This window comes from Rana temporaria, chromosome 13 (assembly GCF_905171775.1).
Source record: "Rana temporaria chromosome 13, aRanTem1.1, whole genome shotgun sequence".
NCBI lineage: Eukaryota > Metazoa > Chordata > Amphibia > Anura > Ranidae > Rana > Rana temporaria.
Window position 1 is genome coordinate 72,771,366 of NC_053501.1, and position 17,249 is coordinate 72,788,614.

The 17,249-nt window shown below is 43.4% G+C and overlaps 1 protein-coding gene across 1 annotated transcript in view; it reads left to right on the forward strand.

Moving 5' to 3' along the window:
- RAD51 (RAD51 recombinase) overlaps positions 1 to 8,150 on the forward strand; it is a 52,118-nt gene extending 43,968 nt beyond the window's left edge. The window contains exons 8-10 of the mRNA XM_040333763.1: positions 2,931 to 3,060; positions 7,259 to 7,380; positions 7,519 to 8,150. Coding sequence (XP_040189697.1) covers positions 2,931 to 3,060; positions 7,259 to 7,380; positions 7,519 to 7,642 — 376 coding nt within the window. The 3' untranslated portion in view covers positions 7,643 to 8,150. The remainder of the gene's footprint in view (positions 1 to 2,930; positions 3,061 to 7,258; positions 7,381 to 7,518) is intronic.
- Positions 8,151 to 17,249: the final 9,099 nt, after the last annotated feature.

Consider the following 17,249-nt stretch of genomic DNA (forward strand, 5'->3'; position numbering starts at 1 on the left):
TATCGCTCACTCTCCCCTCCACAGCTGTGGTTCGCTCCCTGATCTTTTGTATATCTTGGCGGAGGAGAGACACCTTTTCTTCCAGCCCCCCAAAACGGTCTTTCAAAGCATTCAGAGGCTGTAGACTTATGGACTGCATACAGTATTTCACTTGGGGTGGGCTAGGGGCTATCTTCCGACTGTGTCACTTGCAGAACTAACATGGGATCAGGGACTGACTCCATCGGCTCAGTCATCCATCCCCCCCCCCCCCCTGCAGTGTCATTTTCAGGCAGCTCCACTTGTGCAGAGCGCTGCTGATTCCCAGCCTGTGTGGGGTCACTAGGGCCTGCAAGCTTTTGGGTGTAATACAGCATGTCCCTGGCTTGTTCTTTTGCTTTAGGGGGTTTGGTGGACTTACCCCTCTGCTCCGTTTTCTTGTCCTGGCCTCGTGTTTTCTGGGGCTGGAGCATCCAGGCGCCATCTTGTGAGTCCTGGGAGGCCGAGACCGCGGCGTCTCCGCGGTTTCCTCAGGTCATCATGCCGGGATTATCGTAGCCCCTGGTTTCTGAGGTACCCCGGGTACAGTCCGCACCTTTTAGCAGCGATTTCGGGCGTTTAATGCGGCGAGGGAATGATCGAATCCAGGATCAACGGCGGGAGCTCCGTGCAGCACGTCTGCTCACATGCCTCGTCAGGCCACGCCCCAACAAAGCATATGTTAACTAAACCAAGTGATAACATTTGTAAATTGGAAGCAATCCCTTGAGGGTTAACCTGATACAATACGTTTCATCGCTTGCAGGAAATAATTTTACCCAAGCTTTCCATACACTGGATGTGAGAAGATGTTTGTTACAGTTCCTTTCCGTCACCAAGGATTTCAGAGAGTCAAACTTTGTGGTGTTCTCAGGTCCCCGCAAAGGGGAAAAAAGCTTCAAAAAGTATGCTCGGCAGATGGCTTAGACAAGCAATTTCAGAAGCCTATCGAGCCAAAGGAGAAATGCCTTCCTCAGGTATTGCTGCTAACTCAAAGAGTTCAACAGCAGTTTCCTGGGCCGAAACGGCCGGTGCTTCGCCTGATCAAATTTGCAAGGTTGCCACTTGGTCCAGTTAACATTTATTCGGCACTATAGGTTGGACTTCCTGTCTGCTGCAGATCAAGCCTTCAGCAGGAAGGTACTGCATGCAGTAGTCCCACCCTAGGGTAAGTTACTTGGCTATCCTCTCCAAGGTTGTCCTGAAAGGCGATTTGAGAAAAACTTAGACTTACCGGTGACAGTATTTCTAAGAGCCTTTCAGGACAACCGCTATTTCCCTCCCTAATATATCTTCGAAGTAATTGTGATGTGTCTATCATAGTATTGATTTTTCTGTGCTTTATTTTCCAGTGTGTCGGAGGCCACAATAACTGAAGCCATGGTGGAAGAGGAAGGATTTAAAGCCTGGGTGTGTTTTCTGTTAAAAAAGCGGAGCTGCGCTCTGTCCAAGGTTGTCCCGAAAGGCTCTTAGAAATACTGTCACCGGTAAGTCGTGTGTGTTTGTTTTTTTTTGTTATATATTTATACTTACCCAGAGCTCAGTACCATGTTCAAAGGAACCTCAGACAACGTACAGGGGAGGAACTTGTGTGGACTGATGGCAGGCACATTGTAGTGCCTGCTGTTGGGACAATCTTGTAATTCTAGATGGAGTGGGGGAAAACCATGTATTAATGTGGTCAAACCTTCACAGAATCCTAAGCCAGTACAGATCCTCTCCGGGAGTTCAAGACCGGACCAGGGTTTTTGCCAGGTGCTTTCCTGAAAAAAGGCCAGCAAGAAAACTTTGTAGAACTCTTTCAGGACATGTGTACTTCCTCCCCTTCACTTAAATTACCCCAGCTGTGGTGGTGTAGACAAGTGGGTAAAGCATATTCTCAGATTGTGGTGTTTGTCATCCGTCCTTTTTTATTTATCAAGATTGGCTACCAAAGAATTGCACTGTCCAGTCTATGAATTGTGTTTGGTTCAGTGCCCAAATATTTGGATTGAAGTCCTCTGTGGGGTTGCTGGTCTCTGGTAAACTGATGGCTTTAAAGGGTCACTAAAGGAAAACATTTTTTTTAGCTGAAATGACTGTTTACAGGGTATATAGAGACATAATAGTTAACTGATTCCTTTTAAAAATGATTAAAAATAGATAAAAACCAATCATATAATGTGCCTGCAGTTTAGTTTCCTTTTTGCTGTTGTTTCCTGGTTCTCTGATGTACAGAGCCAGAGAGCCAATAGAGGGCAGTGATGGATTGTAAAACGAAACTGGATTGGTGCTGAGGGATTTTAGACACACAGTAATCACACCTCCTTGATTAGGGACCACAGTGAGAAATCTCTCAGTACTGTGGTTATCAGGAAACAGACAACCAGGAAGTGTCCAGAACAGAGAGGAATTACAGCAACATCAAAGCAAAAACGAACAATGAGGACATGAAACCAGGACTGCAGTAAGGTAAAGGAAGAATTCCTTTAGTGACCCTTTTTAAAGCCGTGTTTTTTTTTGTGTTTTTTTTCACACAAAATCTTAGCCTGCTTCATTTGAAAGGTAAATCCACAGTCGCAACCATACTTTAACACACACTAGGTTAATTATTTTCATTTGTATGATGTGAATGTTTACGAACAGGGAATGGTGGTTTGTTTTGTGTTAGGTTAGCTGTGCTTTCCTATAGGCTTCTATGAAGTCTTGCTATTGGTGCAGTTTCAGAAAGCACACTAAAACTCCTGCATGCTGCATCTTTGGTGCGCTGAAATCGCTCCAAAACCGTAGGACATCATGAGAAGGCACAGCTAACTGACTCAAAACCCATGAAATAGCTGTGCTTTTGTTTTCCCCGGTGCGGCCCTGGTGTCGATGTGAAGCAGCCCTAAAGGTTTTGTATTTTTTTTTTTTTTGTATCTTTGTTTCTCTAGGTATGCACTTCTCATCGTGGACAGTGCTACTGCTTTGTATAGGACAGACTATTCGGGAAGAGGGGAACTTTCAGCGAGACAGATGCATTTGGCCCGCTTTTTGAGAATGCTACTAAGACTTGCTGATGAGGTTTGTACTCCAATTTTTGATTTAAGCAAGTCCGACATCTTGAATGTGCAGTAAGTGTTTTTTTTTTTTGTTTTTTTTTTGTGATTCAGAAACAGAATGAACTTCCTTCTGAAGGGAGGGCAGATTCAGCAAATTCAAAGAATTGGAAAACTGAACAGACTGACATTGGGTGAATTGATCACAAGCCCATGCAGGGAGATGGCACTGTGACTCACATGGGTTTCATAGTTGACTCTGCAGAGCCTGGTGGCCTCTAATCCTGGAGCTCCCAGGCAGGGGCAGGTGGCGAGCTCAATGGATGCCGGATCAATGGACGTCCTCGTTGGTTGCCCGCACAGTACTGTCTCCATAGTGGAGCACTTCTGCCTGCTCCTGGTGTTTCCCCTGGCCAGCAGTGACAAGCCCTGACCACAGATGTCATTTCTGGGTGTGCCAAAGATCCAGCATCCTTTGGGTTCACTGCCCGCCCCAGGAGCTGCAGGCTTGAAAGCAGCCGCTTGTACCACCAGGCTCAGCAGTCCTCTATGGCAGTGGTCATCAACCCTGTCCTGCAGGGCCCACCAACAGGCCAGGTTTTATGCATTACCTTGGGGGAGATGCAGTCTAGAATACTGCAATCACCGAGGAGCAAATGATATCAGCTGTGATGTATTTCAGTTATCTTGCAAACCTGGCCTGTTTGTGGGCCCTGCAGGACAAGGTTGATGACCACTGCTCTATGGAACCCATAAGTCCGTGCCTCAATGGCACACTACTATCTCCCTGCATGGGTTTGTGATCTATTTACCTAATGTCGGCAGTCTGTTCAGATTTCTAATAAATATATGGAACAGGATTTTTGTGGGATTATGGCAGTGCCAAAGAGTGAAAAAGGAAACTTGCATAGAAAACATACATTTTTATTTACAAAGATTAAATTTACTTCATTGGTCATAAGTTTTTCCATTGTGTAGGTGGTCATGGAGTGATGTCTGATTCTGACATGTTTTGCCAAGTTTAGCTTCTTCAGGGGATATTTCAGACCACCACTAACTAGTCAAAAGACTAGAATAAAGATGGTCGCATATATTAAAATTATCAACACAATGTTTTATACAAATCCATTAATACGTATTTTGACTAAATATTTATTCTGTCCAACTCCTTGCAAGCTTACCCAGCAGACCATAAGGGAGGTCACCACATCCGTCCACACTCCCAGGGGAGGGGGACACCACAGAGACCAGGCTACAATGAAAATAATTAAATATGAACTCAATATCAAGAGACAAATACCTGGAGTTGCCAGTTCGTATGTCTAACCACTTTAGCCCTGGAAGAATTTATCCCCTTCCTTACCAGAGCACGTTTTGCGATTCGGCACTGCGTCGCTTTAACTGACAATTGTGCTATGTGGCTCCCAAATGAACTTGACTTCTTTTTCCCCACAAATAGCGCTTTATTTTGGTGGTATTTGATCATCTCTGCGGTTTTTGCTCTATAAACAAAAATAGACCGACAATTTTGAAAAAAAAAATAGTATTTTACTTTTTTGCTATAATAAACCTCACCAAAAAAAAAATCTATAAAAATATTTTTTCCTCCGGTGTAGGCCGATACGTATTTTACATATTTTTGGTAAAAATCGCAATAAGCATATATTGATTGGTTTGCGCAAAAGTTATAGCGTCTACAAAATAGGGGATAGATTTATTGCATTTTTATTTTTATTTTTTTTTACTAGTAATGGCGACAATCTGTTTTATTTTATTATAACCATGACATATCGGACACTTTTGACCCATTTTCCGGACCATTCACATTTATACAGCGATTGGTGCTATAAAACTGCACTGATTACTGTGTAAATTTGACTGGCAGGGAAGAGGTTAACACTAGGGGGCACTGAAGGGGGATAAATATGTTCCCTAGTGTGTGATTCTAACTGTAGGGGACTAACAAGGGGAGGAGATCGATCTGTGTTCCTCTGTACTGGGAATACACATCAGTCTCCTCACCTCTGACAGGACGTGGATCTGTGTGTTTACACACACAGATCCACGGTCCTGCCGTGATTGCGGGCAATCGCGGGTGCCCGGCAGACATCTCATGCACCGGGTTCTGAGCGATGCTGCAGCGTGCGCCCCCCCCCCTAGAAGGCCGGGAAGCCCAGAACGTCGTAGGACATCCACCCGAGATGGGAGATCCCATCTGTGGATCTCATATGACTATGGGCGGGTAGGGAAGTGGTAAAGGTCCAAACCTGGCCTATTATATTTACTTGAAGTCCAATATTAAAAACAAAGTGTGTGTGTGTGTGTGTATGCTCGGTGCCTTCTATGTTGCCCCGCATTTGTCCTGTCGGGTCTGCACATAGGGCTTGCTCCCGTGATTGGGAGGCCCTATCTGGCTATCCTTTCCAATCACTACAATGATACCCAAGTGTTTGCATACTCATGAGCGGGGGGTGGCCTCTGGACCGACCCTGCCCAGTATTGGGATTGTATCCAGGCGTGCTTTTTATCGCCTGCGCGCTGGAGCTACCCACGCTGCTTCCTGAACCTTTGTAGTATGGCACCTAGATTACCACAGCGCGTGCGCCGATCGGCCGGTGATGTCGCACGCCGGCCGAGTGGGGGCTGCGTTAAGTCGACATCTCCAACTTGTCTGCTGCTGGAGTCCGAAGGCGACCTTTGCAGTTGCCTTGTGGCATAAGGAGAGATAAATGGAAATTTCTCTGGTACATGGCTAGATGGTTACTGGCATGATGATCTAGCTTTGTGTATCTGTATCTAAGTAAATTGATTGCAGCTGAGTAGTGGTTTGTTGTTCGCTATGTTTATTCCATATGAATGTAGACTGTGGGGGGTGGACACATTTTACTCCTCCCAGCTGGTTAATCTTTTTGGTCCAGTTTATCTTGCACTAGTCACTAGATCTGTATGTCATTGTATGATGAAATATTTAGACTGGGCTGTGGAAAGGTTGCTGTTCTGCAGGCCATTGCCTAAAAGATGGGTTTATGCGTATGTATGCACAGGTATTTGGATTTGCATATTGATATCAGTCATACTTCTTTTTTTTTTTGTAGCACCATATATCCCTTTTTGTTTTTAGCCACTAAAAGTTATTTGGTTACTGTCACATTAAGAATAGCGCCCTCGTTTTTGTTTTAAAATTGCTCTTCAAGTAAGTATTAGAGGCCCTTAATTGGACATACTAATTAGTACGTCCCAGATATTTGTCTCCTGATCATATATTTATCTCCTTTTTATATAAGAGAACTGCTGCTGTCATGCACAGCTCTGGATCAGGCAAGCAGAGGTACAATGCATTAAAGTGTAAACGTCTTTACCTGTTTAGAACCCCTTTAAAGGTTCATTCCTTCCCTACAATAAAACTTGTCATAGGAAAGTAGATCTGCTTTCTGCTGTGTATCTTTAGAAATGCAAGACTGTGGGGGAATCCAGACTATATTAACAAAATTGGGGAAAGCAGGCTCCATTGATTAAGACTGATTTACTAAAGGAATTGAGAATCTTCAGTCAATGTAAGTCGGCCTAAGTGTGTGGGGTGTTTTTTTTTGGTCTCGGCATATATTGCTAAACCTCCGAGCTGTATGGCCACAACATGAATCCACCTATCAACTATGATGGGCTTTAGAGATGGTATGTTCTCTACTGATCTGTGCACTGTTAAATTTCACATTAAACTATGGCCATCTGCATATAGTACTAGACACTAGAGCAGACCTTCAGTCATTTTTTTCAACTTTCCATCTATTAAATCTTCTGCCCTTGTTTTACCTTTTTGGATAGTAAAACATAATTTTTTGCCAGCACACTTCCTGTTTCTTGTCTGGTAATTGGCCTAGGCTAATGACATGCACAGCTTTCTCTCAAACTCTCCTCAGAGTTTGCCAGGAAGGGAGGGGGGATGAGTCAGAGGGCCAATGAAAGCTGCAGAGCTGGAGGTGCATGCGTGCAAAATCCAGGAAGTGAGCAGGTAGCAGCTTCAGCTGGCCACAGTTAAAATGGCTGCAGCCAGACTTGTAGTAGAGGGAGATTTTTGCAGCAAGTACAAAATCACAGTATATATAAAATATGCAAAGTGGTTGGAGGGAAGCTTCAGAATGGCAAATATGTTTTTATTACACATTTTATGTGAGCAGGCTGCGGTTCTTCTTTAATGTCATAACAAATCTTGTTTTCTCTCAAAGTTTGGCGTAGCTGTTGTGATTACAAACCAGGTTGTAGCACAAGTGGATGGAGCTGCCATGTTTGCTGCTGATCCTAAAAAGCCCATTGGAGGAAATATTATTGCACATGCATCTACGACGAGGTATGACCTATTAGCAAAAGTTGCATTTTTTTTTTCATAGCTATGATATTCCTAGTCTTGTTGCGGGCAAAAAAAATAACTTTTTTTTTTTTGGTTTGTTTTTTTATTTATATGTTTATACATTTTATCTTGTTACAGACTTTACTTACGGAAGGGTAGAGGAGAGACCAGAATCTGTAAGATCTATGACTCTCCATGTCTGCCTGAGGCAGAGGCAATGTTTGCAATCAATGCAGATGGAGTGGGTGATGCCAAGGACTGAATGTTCACAAATACTATATACATGCAACACGACTTGCTCATACTACAGAAAGAATGATCAGAGGATGGGAGACAAAGATAACGACCATGGAAGGAAATCTGCATTGTCCAGTTAATGTCCCTAAAACCAAGTGTAATATTTCAACTCGCATTGTTTTTTTGAGGATCTTTGATCTTGCTCACAGAACAAAGTACATGCACAAAATACAATTTACATACTTTGTTTATGGTTTTCACATCGCTTGTATTAATTACATCTGGACTTATTTTTCTCGACATCTTCTCTTTTGCTTATTGTTGTCTACAATAAACAATGTAGTAATGGACTTGAAATGTAAATACCATATAAAATAATGTACTGTTGCCCATAGTGACTGAGGATAGTGTACATGATACTTTGCACAAATAGCTAATTTTTCAGGGCAAGCTATTAAATCCACAAGCAATACAAAAATGGTGAAGTATGTGCAATACTCAAATGTGGTGTTTTTTTTTTTTTTTTTTTTTTTTTTTTTAAGTACGCTAATGTAGCCGCAATCGCCTAAAACAGTTTAACAAACGCAATAAGAGATCCGTGCCTTCAAGTATCAGTCGCCCAGGTTTACACTCTGTATTTAGGTTCCTTCAAAAATAGAGCACATCTCACTCCAAAATGTAATATAGCATGCCGATACCGCCACACACTGTATTCAACTCGGTCACACCCCCTTACATGTTTTGCCCACATTGGGCTTAATCGAACGATCTGAGCTGAAGCCAGTATTTTATTCACCTTACATTGGCGTTAAATACAGTATACAGCGGTTTCTGCATGCTATATCACCTAAAACCGTATTAATTTATGTAAACTACAAAATTTTTTTAACTCTGCGAGAAACGGCCTCTTTCGGCAACCGAATCTAAATCTGTACATCAGAATTTTCAGGTGACATCCCTCTTTATAAGATGTTGTAAAAAGTTTTTTTCTTTGTTTTAGATTTGATGTGTATATATATTGATAAAATAAACGGAATAATAATTACATACTTTTGCATTGATCATTGTTATATATTTTTTCTATTTAAAGAGCAACACAACCATTAGCTGTGACAGTTATGTGGGCTCTCGGGTGAACTTTCAACCCCTAAATGGCTGGTGTTATAGCTGATCACACGTATAGCTGATCACACATGCAGCACCATGGGAACTACAGATCGAAATAGTTACCAATATTCTGTCTTTAGCTTGCAAGGCCCCCATTCACACTATTTGCAGAGCAACCTAAGGCAGGCTAAGGCTTGATTCACACCTATGCATGTTGCTTTTGAGAATATTTGCGGTGTTTGCTGCATTTTTCGACATGCATTTTTACCGCAATTTGCGTTTTTTTTTTTTTTTTTTGTTTTTTTTTTTTTGGATGCGGGTCCATTGAATTCTATTACATGCAAAACGTTGCTTTTTGCAGGGAAAAAGTCCCTGACCCTTTCCAAAAATGTAGAGGCTCAAAAAGCATTGAGGTGAAAATGTTCCATAGGAAACGATGTTAAATTTCCCTGCATTTCTGCAAAATGCATCAAACGCATTGGTGTGAATGGAGCCTAAATGATATTCCACTTTTACAGTAAAAAAAAAAAAATGCTACATTGGTATAACCACTAGGTGGTGCCATAAATTATCAACATGATAGAAAGTGATTTCTCATCTTGATGCAATTGTGTATAGCTGCAAATTTACTGTAGGGTACATGTCAGTGTAACAATTTTTCCATTTCGGCAAAATTTGACAAAGCATCCTTCTGAAACAGTTGATGAATGTTATGTTTTTTTTTATTAAACTGCATCTGTACTTTTGTAAGAGCATTCCAACTAACCTTATGGATTGTTGGATGGCTCTATGCAAGTCCTGCAAGCTCTGGTACAGCCTTTAAAGCTTCTGTATTGCCTATAGATAAGTAAATTATAGAGCATGCGATTATATCCAACTGCACCTATATCCCTAAGTGATTTTATAATCAAAAGATCCCCGAAACCGGGGTATGGTGTGGGATTTTTAAGGATGCCAGTTGGCTTATTCAAAAATGTCCTTGTTTTTTTACATATAGAAGTATACTTTAGCCAAAACCAGACTTCATGGAATAGTCAAAGATTTTTTTAGAAAAATATATAATTTATTAATACAAATATTATAAAGAAATACGCATCTAAAATGGCAAGAATGTGATTTTTTCAACTGTGCAAAATGGCTTTCTTGTGAGACCCGTGTTGTCAGTCCAACATGTTTCACCCAAAACCTGGGCTTCTTCAGGAACACACAGGAATAGACGATCGATGGTAAATATACAGAGAAAAGAAGCCACAATAAGTATTACATTGATAACAAGTTAGTAACTCGGCATAACCAGTTATTACATTTCCAAAAAAGTTAGTCAATGATACGTCGATCATGTGCAGCCAAATAAGGGGTTTGCATTCATGTGAGTAGTGCCATTCCACTGAAAATACCTCCAAAGGGCATCAGGAAACCTTCCATGCAGCGTAGTCTTGCCAATCACCTTGACACTGATGTCTCTGTCTATAGGACAGCAGAACATAAGTGCATTGCATATGAACCCCCAATGGGGCGATGGCCAGCACACGATCCTAATAAGAGACAGAAAAATTGAGCCCCGGGCTGACGGCGCAGATTCTACAGTGTATAAACTATGTCTAAGATCGCAAAGAAAGGATTGGAATAAATTCAATATAAATAAAAAAATATCTATCTCACGCAGGATAAACCCGCGTAAGGTTAACCACTTTACAACCGCCCTATTGCAAATGTACGTCTACAGGGCGGTTGTTAATTAATGTCCTCCCAGAGAATCATTCGGGAACATCCGTGCGGGACCCATAGCAACACAGATCTCGGTAAACGGCCAATGACAGCGGCCGTTTACATTTGTGATCGCTCCGTCATTGGACGGAGAGATCATGTGGTAAAGAAACAGACAGCAGGGTCATTGCAAGTTCATCACTCTCCTCACACTGATCCAGTGTGAGAGGAGAGTGATTTGTGACCCAAACAGTGAGTTTTTTTTTTTATTGAGCAGTGCCACATCTGTGCCCCAAAGTGCCACCAAACCAACACCAGTGCCACTACAGTCCACACCAGTGCTTATCTGTGCCACCAGTGTTGCCTGTGCGCTAATCGGTGCCACTACAGCCTGTGCCCACCAGTGCCACCTGTGTACTAATCGGTGCCACCAGAGCCACACCAGTGCCATCAAAATTATTTTTTTTTTTTTACAAAATTTTATGTTCTTTTTTTCATTTATAGCGAAAAAAATAAAAACCGCTGAGGTGGTCAAATACCACCAAAAGAAAGCTCCATTTGTGTGAAAAAAAAGAACGAAAATTTCATATAAATACAGTGTTGTATAACTGAGTTATTGTCATTCAAAATGTGAGAGCACCGAAAGCTGAAAATTGGTCTGGTTATTAAGGGTGTTTAAGTGCCCAGTGGTCAAGTGGTTAAGAAAAGGTTTGAGTGAGCCTGAGATGGTTAATGGACCAGACACACGAATAGTAACATGGTATACTTTAGGGATAGTGGGAAGATCAAGACCCGTCAACTACGGTAACCACTGAGGTCGGATTCATACAATGGTATGATCGGATTTCAGTTTAAAAGCTGGAAGAAAAACGGGAAAGTGAACCCAAATTATTTATAATGAAGTACAATGACAAGCTATAATAGTAATTACAACTCGGCCTATATTGAATAGGCAGAGAGAGTGGGAAAGCTTTAAAGCGGGGGTTCACCCAAAAAAAATGTTAACATTAAATCTAGCAGAGCCAGCATAGTAAGGGCATTTACTTTCGGCAGGTAATTTTTTATTTTTTTTTTCTCTGTACATTCCTTTCTATATTCTGTTTTTGTCCAGGGCTTTCGGGTTCCGATGACTGCGGGACTGGGCGTTCCTATCATTCAGTTCGATGATTGACGGCTTGTGAAACAGGTGACCTGTCGCACAACGCGCGTCACCAGATGTCGGGAAATAGCCGAGCTGCGAATCGGCACTATACGGCGCCTGCGCTACACAGCGGGCGCAGGCGCTGTATAGTGCCGACTCGCAGCTCGGCTATTTCCGGAAATCTGGTGACGCGCGTTGTGCGACAGGTCACCTGTTTCACAAGCCGTTACCTCTGTAATTAAGTTTCCCTTACCTAGTCATCCAGTTTTAGCCTTGGTCGTTTCTCCTTTGGCTGCAAGAAGTCCCCAGTTCTGTTCCATTGGACCTATTGGTGTTTTTGCTGTTGCCTATCCCTCAGGTGGACTGCTTTTGGACGTTCTTACAGAATGACTTCCTGAGTCCCTCAATATACAAGAAATAACATTTGTATTTTTGTACTCTCTATGAAATCCTGCGCAGTATAGAGCCGACTAGCAGATCTGCATGTTCGGCTTCTTTCGGAGACTCGGACGCGCCTACGCAATACGGGGGGCGGGGCCTTATCCACCGGGGGGAGCTTTTGCTGAAAAGACGTCAATCATCTGGGCGACCTCCCAGATGACATGCCGCCTCGGCTTGGAAACGCCTACTCCCGCGGGGCGAAGTCCCCGGAAGCTGTAATGAAAAGATAGATTATAAGGTATGTATACCGTAAAAAAAAATTGCGGACTGTACATGTTAGAAGTCTAAAGAAGTTGTTCTGAGAAAAATGTTATTTGGGTGAACCTCCTCTTTAAGTTCAGCTTTGACGAGAATTTCAGGAGGGACATTCCTGCTAACTGGTTTGGGGCTCAGCAAGTGTAGGTGTTTTCATTTTTTTTTTTCTCTGAGCTGTGCATTTTTAAAAAAAAATTCATATTCCAGGTAATAGGCAACTTAATTATTATTATTTTTTTTCATCAAAGAGTATGCATCAATTTGACATATCTGCATGTTTTTTTTCATAGCCCTTTTTTAGGGAAATGAACATAAAGCACTTGCACCAATTCTTAGTAAAAATGACTATGCATAAACCCTTGTGTTTTTCACCTTAAGGCCCCTTTCACACTTGGGCGGTGGGTGCGTCGGCGGTAAAGCGATGTTATTTTTAGCAGCGCATTACCGTCAATTTTGCTGCTAGCGGCTGAAAAAGGATTAAAACCACCCGCAAAGCAGCCATATATTAATTTTAATAGGCAGGAGCGGTGGAGGAGCAGTATACACACCGCTCCAAAGATGCTGCTAGCATTACTTTGTTTAGCATCCTGCCAGCGCACTGCTCCAGTGTGAAAGCCCTCGGGCTTTCACACTGGAGTGTGAGGAGCGGCTCTTTCAGGATGCATTGCAGGCGCTATTTTTTGCGTTATAGCGCCTGCAAAGCGCCTCTGTGAAAAGGGGTCTAATGCATCCTATGCATTAAGGTGAAAAAACTTCTTCTAGTGAAAGGCCACCTAGCCCCCCTGTTTTACTCACCTGAGCTCTTGGATAGATTGATAGCAGCGCAATCATTGGCTCCTGCTGCTGTCAATCAAATCCAATCACGCGGGGGGTGAGGCCGAGTCCTACATTCGGTGTCTATGGTGAAGGTTACCCCCAGGCGAACGCTTCTCCTAGGGGGGTTATACAATGTGTGGAGGAGCCGCCGAGGGACCCCAGAAGTCGAGCATCGGGGCTCTGCTCTTCACAATATTCTATATGTGTGTATTTTATTCAATATCAGGGTAGCTTAGGCATAAACCGAGAAACGGCCTCTAAAATGTTTAACCACTTGCCGCCCGCCAATGACATATTGACGTCGACAAAGTGGTTGTAGAATCCTGACTGGACGTCATATGACGTCCTCAGGATTCTGAGCCGCTGCGCGCCCCCGGGGGCGTGCATCGCGGCGATCGTTGTTGCAGGGTGTCAGTCTGACACCCCGCAACACCGATCAAGGTAAGGAGTCTCTCATGGAGACTCTTTACCACGTGATCAGCCGTGTCCAATCACGGCTGATCACGATGTAAATAGGAAAAGCGGCTTTTTCTCACTCGCGTCTGTCAGACGCGAGTAGAGGAGAGCCGATCGGCTGCTCCTGTGACAGGGGGGTTTGTGCTGATCGATCATCAGCACAGCCCCCCCGAGGATGCCCACTGGACCACCAGGGATGGCCATATAGACCACCAGTGTAAAAAAAAAGGATGCCACCCTAGACCACCAGGGATGATGACACACAAAATGGATGCCAATCAGTGCCCACAATGGGCATCACTGATTGGCAGGCATTGTTTGGCACTGATTGGCATCCATTAGTACAACACATACAATAGTGCCCATCCATGCCGCCTATCCATGCCCATCTGTGCCACCTATCCGTGCCGCCTAACCAAGCCCATCAGTGCCACCTCATCAGTGCCCGTCAGTGCAGTACCATTAGTGCCCATCAGTGAAGGAGAAAACGTACTTATTTACAATGTTTTATAACAGAAACAAAAAAATATTTTTTTTCTGTAATTTTTTTTTTTTTTTTTTGCAGAAAATAAATATCCCAGAGGTGATCAAATAGCACCAAAATAAAGCTCTATTTGTGGGTACAAAATTATAAAAATTTAGTTTGGGTACCGTGTAGCATGACCGCGCAATTGTCATTCAAAGTGCAACAGCGCTGAAAGCTAAAAAATGGTCTGGGCGGGAAGGTGTATAGGTGCCCGGTATGGAAGTGGTTAATTAAACAAAACACCTGATTGTCTTTTCCAGTTGATAATTATTGAATGAACTAAAAACATCAGTATGTGATGAATCAGGATGTATGATTATGCTGAATGAACATAGTTCTCGGTTTGCCAAAACATAGTCTCCTTTCCTCTCCCAATTCCCTAATCCTATCTCACAACAAAGCAAAAAAAGAAAAAATGATTCCAGAAAGGAATAACGTTCAGTCTTGCAATACATTATGCCCTGCCAATCAGTCATTTTTCTGTAAGAGCTACACTACACCCTGGAAAGGCACAGGCAGATTGTCACGCAAGTGGTTCGGAGTTCATACTCAGCAAATGTTTGTGGTTTTGTATCTCCTGCTAGATACACCAACCTTTAAATCTGCCAACAATATTAGTGTGTCATAAATCATTATGATGCGTTGGACCATGTGGCGATTATTTTAAACGTTAGTATTGAATTTAACAGCAAATAAGATCTTGACTCTCACAATAGTTTATCTTTTCATTCTGCCAGATGTTAAAGAGGCCTGCTTGTCAATTTAAAGGCAAAACTCCTTTGGAAAATATATTTGGCCACTACTTACCCATGGTTGTCTTCAGTGATGCCAATTCCCTTTTAATGTGACACATTTATTTATATATTCTGTATATTTTATACCTTCCTATTTGCGCCCTCCCCCTGAAATATGAGAACAATAGAGCTACTATGTATTAGGTGAGCTGTTATTTTCTTCTTTTAGTCCCCTGGACCACCCTCCTGAGGATCAAAGGTGCTGTCCAGGACTCCCTAGGGCAGGGATAAGCAATTAGTGGACCTCCAGCTGCTGCAAAACTCAAATTCCCATCATGCCTCTGCCTCTGGGTGTCATGCTTGTGGCTGTCAGCTATGCCTCATGGGACTTGTAGTTCTGCAACAGCTGGAGGTTCGCTAATTGCATATCCCTGCCCTAGGGCCTCAAATACACAGTAACAGGGATCCAGGGCCAACTCCACCCAGCTCAGTCTCCTTGGAGGTAGTAGGGTCACTGCCATTTTCCAGCACATTGCAGCACTTCCCATTGACCGATGTCTGTGGATTGCAAGGGGAGGGGGGCAGGCTTCCAGCTGACTGATTCTTGCACAAGAAGAAGCAGCTGTGGAAGAAGGCGTAATTCTGCACTCTGTGTGTAGCGCACCGCTAAACTCTGCACTCTGTATGCAGCACACCCTGAACTCTGCAGTCTGTGTGTAACCCCCCTCCATGAACTTTGCACTCTGTACATATTGCACTCCTGGTATTTAATGACCCTGTTAAAACCCTATCCCTGTTAGTAAAATTTGACCACACCCACTATTTGATGTGGTTTGGAGGGTGTGTGTAAGGGGGGTCATGATTGAGTTCCTGTACCTATTGTCCGAGAAAAAAAGCCCAGCTTCTACTACATATTTTTTATTAAAGAAAACACAATACGTGTATATTGTTTGGTTTAGGCAAAAGTTATAGCGTCTTCAAAATAGGGGATAAATTCACGGCATTTTTATTACTATTTTTTTTTACTAGTAATGACGTTGATCTACGATTTTTATCGGGACTTTGGCATTGCGGTGGAAAGAACGGACACTTTTGACACTATTTTGGAACCATTGACATTTATACAGCGATCAGAGCTAATAATAGCCACTGATTACTGTATAAATGTCATTGGCAGAGAAGGAGTTAACACTAGGAGGCGATCAAGGGGTTAAATGTGTTCCCTCATGTGTTTCTAACTGTGGGGAGGATGAGACTGACTGGGGGAGGATACCGATCGCTGTTCCTAAGTACTAGGAACAGACGATCTGTCTCTACTCCCCTGACAGAACGGAGATCTGTCTGTTTACATTGACAGATCTCCGTTCTGTCCTTCTCAGGATCAATCGCGGGTAGCCGGCATCCACGTGCACTGGCTCTTGGGTCACGTGGTGGGCGCCTGTGTGCCCCCTATATTCCTTAAAGCGCGGATTAGTGCAGGAGTGCTATACTGCTGCCATCAAACAACGGCAGGCGGGCGGCAAATTGAATCCCCGGTATGGTTATTACAGGATGATCCGGCTTCTTTTGATGAACATTATTTCCCTTGTTCCCAGCAGGTGTTATCTGATTATATTCATTCAGTGCAGTCTTTGATCAGACAGGATGTGTGTGAACCAGCTTTTGTTCAACCTGTGCTGCAGGCATGGTCGGATCTCCTGTGTTTAGCCAAGCCACAACAATCCAGCCCTGCCGTTGGTAATCTGCCTCCCCGTCGCCCATGGCAATCTCAGCTACAGCCCAGTATACACAGCTTCTCACCAAGTACTATTATCCAGTCTCTACTTGCTGCACCTACCCTGCCTTCAATCCACCTGCTTCTTCCCTTCCACCTGTAACAACTTCACAAAAATTTCCTATAGCCACTGTCCCCATGTCTCTACCACATTCCAGCCCTTCCTTTCTCATACAGTCTTCCCGTTACTTACAAATCTGCAGTGGCTATGCCAAAAAAGAATCGGAAGTTCTTTCCGACCCACACAATCCTGCCAGTAACCCAGTGTTTCTCAATTCCAGTCCTCAGGCCCCCCCAACAGGTCAGGTTTTCAGGATTTCCCTCAGATGAAAAGGCTGTGGTGATTACTAAGGCAGTGAAATTGATCAAATCACCTGTGCAAAATAATGGAAATCCTGAAAACCTGACCTGTTGGGGGGGCCTGAGGACTGGAATTGAGAAACACTGCAGTAACCCAACCTGTCTCCACATTGACCAACCTGCTCCAGCCTGCATGCTTGCCAGTTGAACCTGATGACCCACCTAAATCTGCCAACTCGTTGCCTGCTGTCCAGTCTGTTGTGCCTGCTACCCAGTCTGACTTCCCAGTGCCTGCTACCCAGTCTGTCTTCCCAGTGCCTGCTACCCTAGTCTGACATCCCAGTGCCTGCTACCCAGTCTGACGTCCCAGTGCCT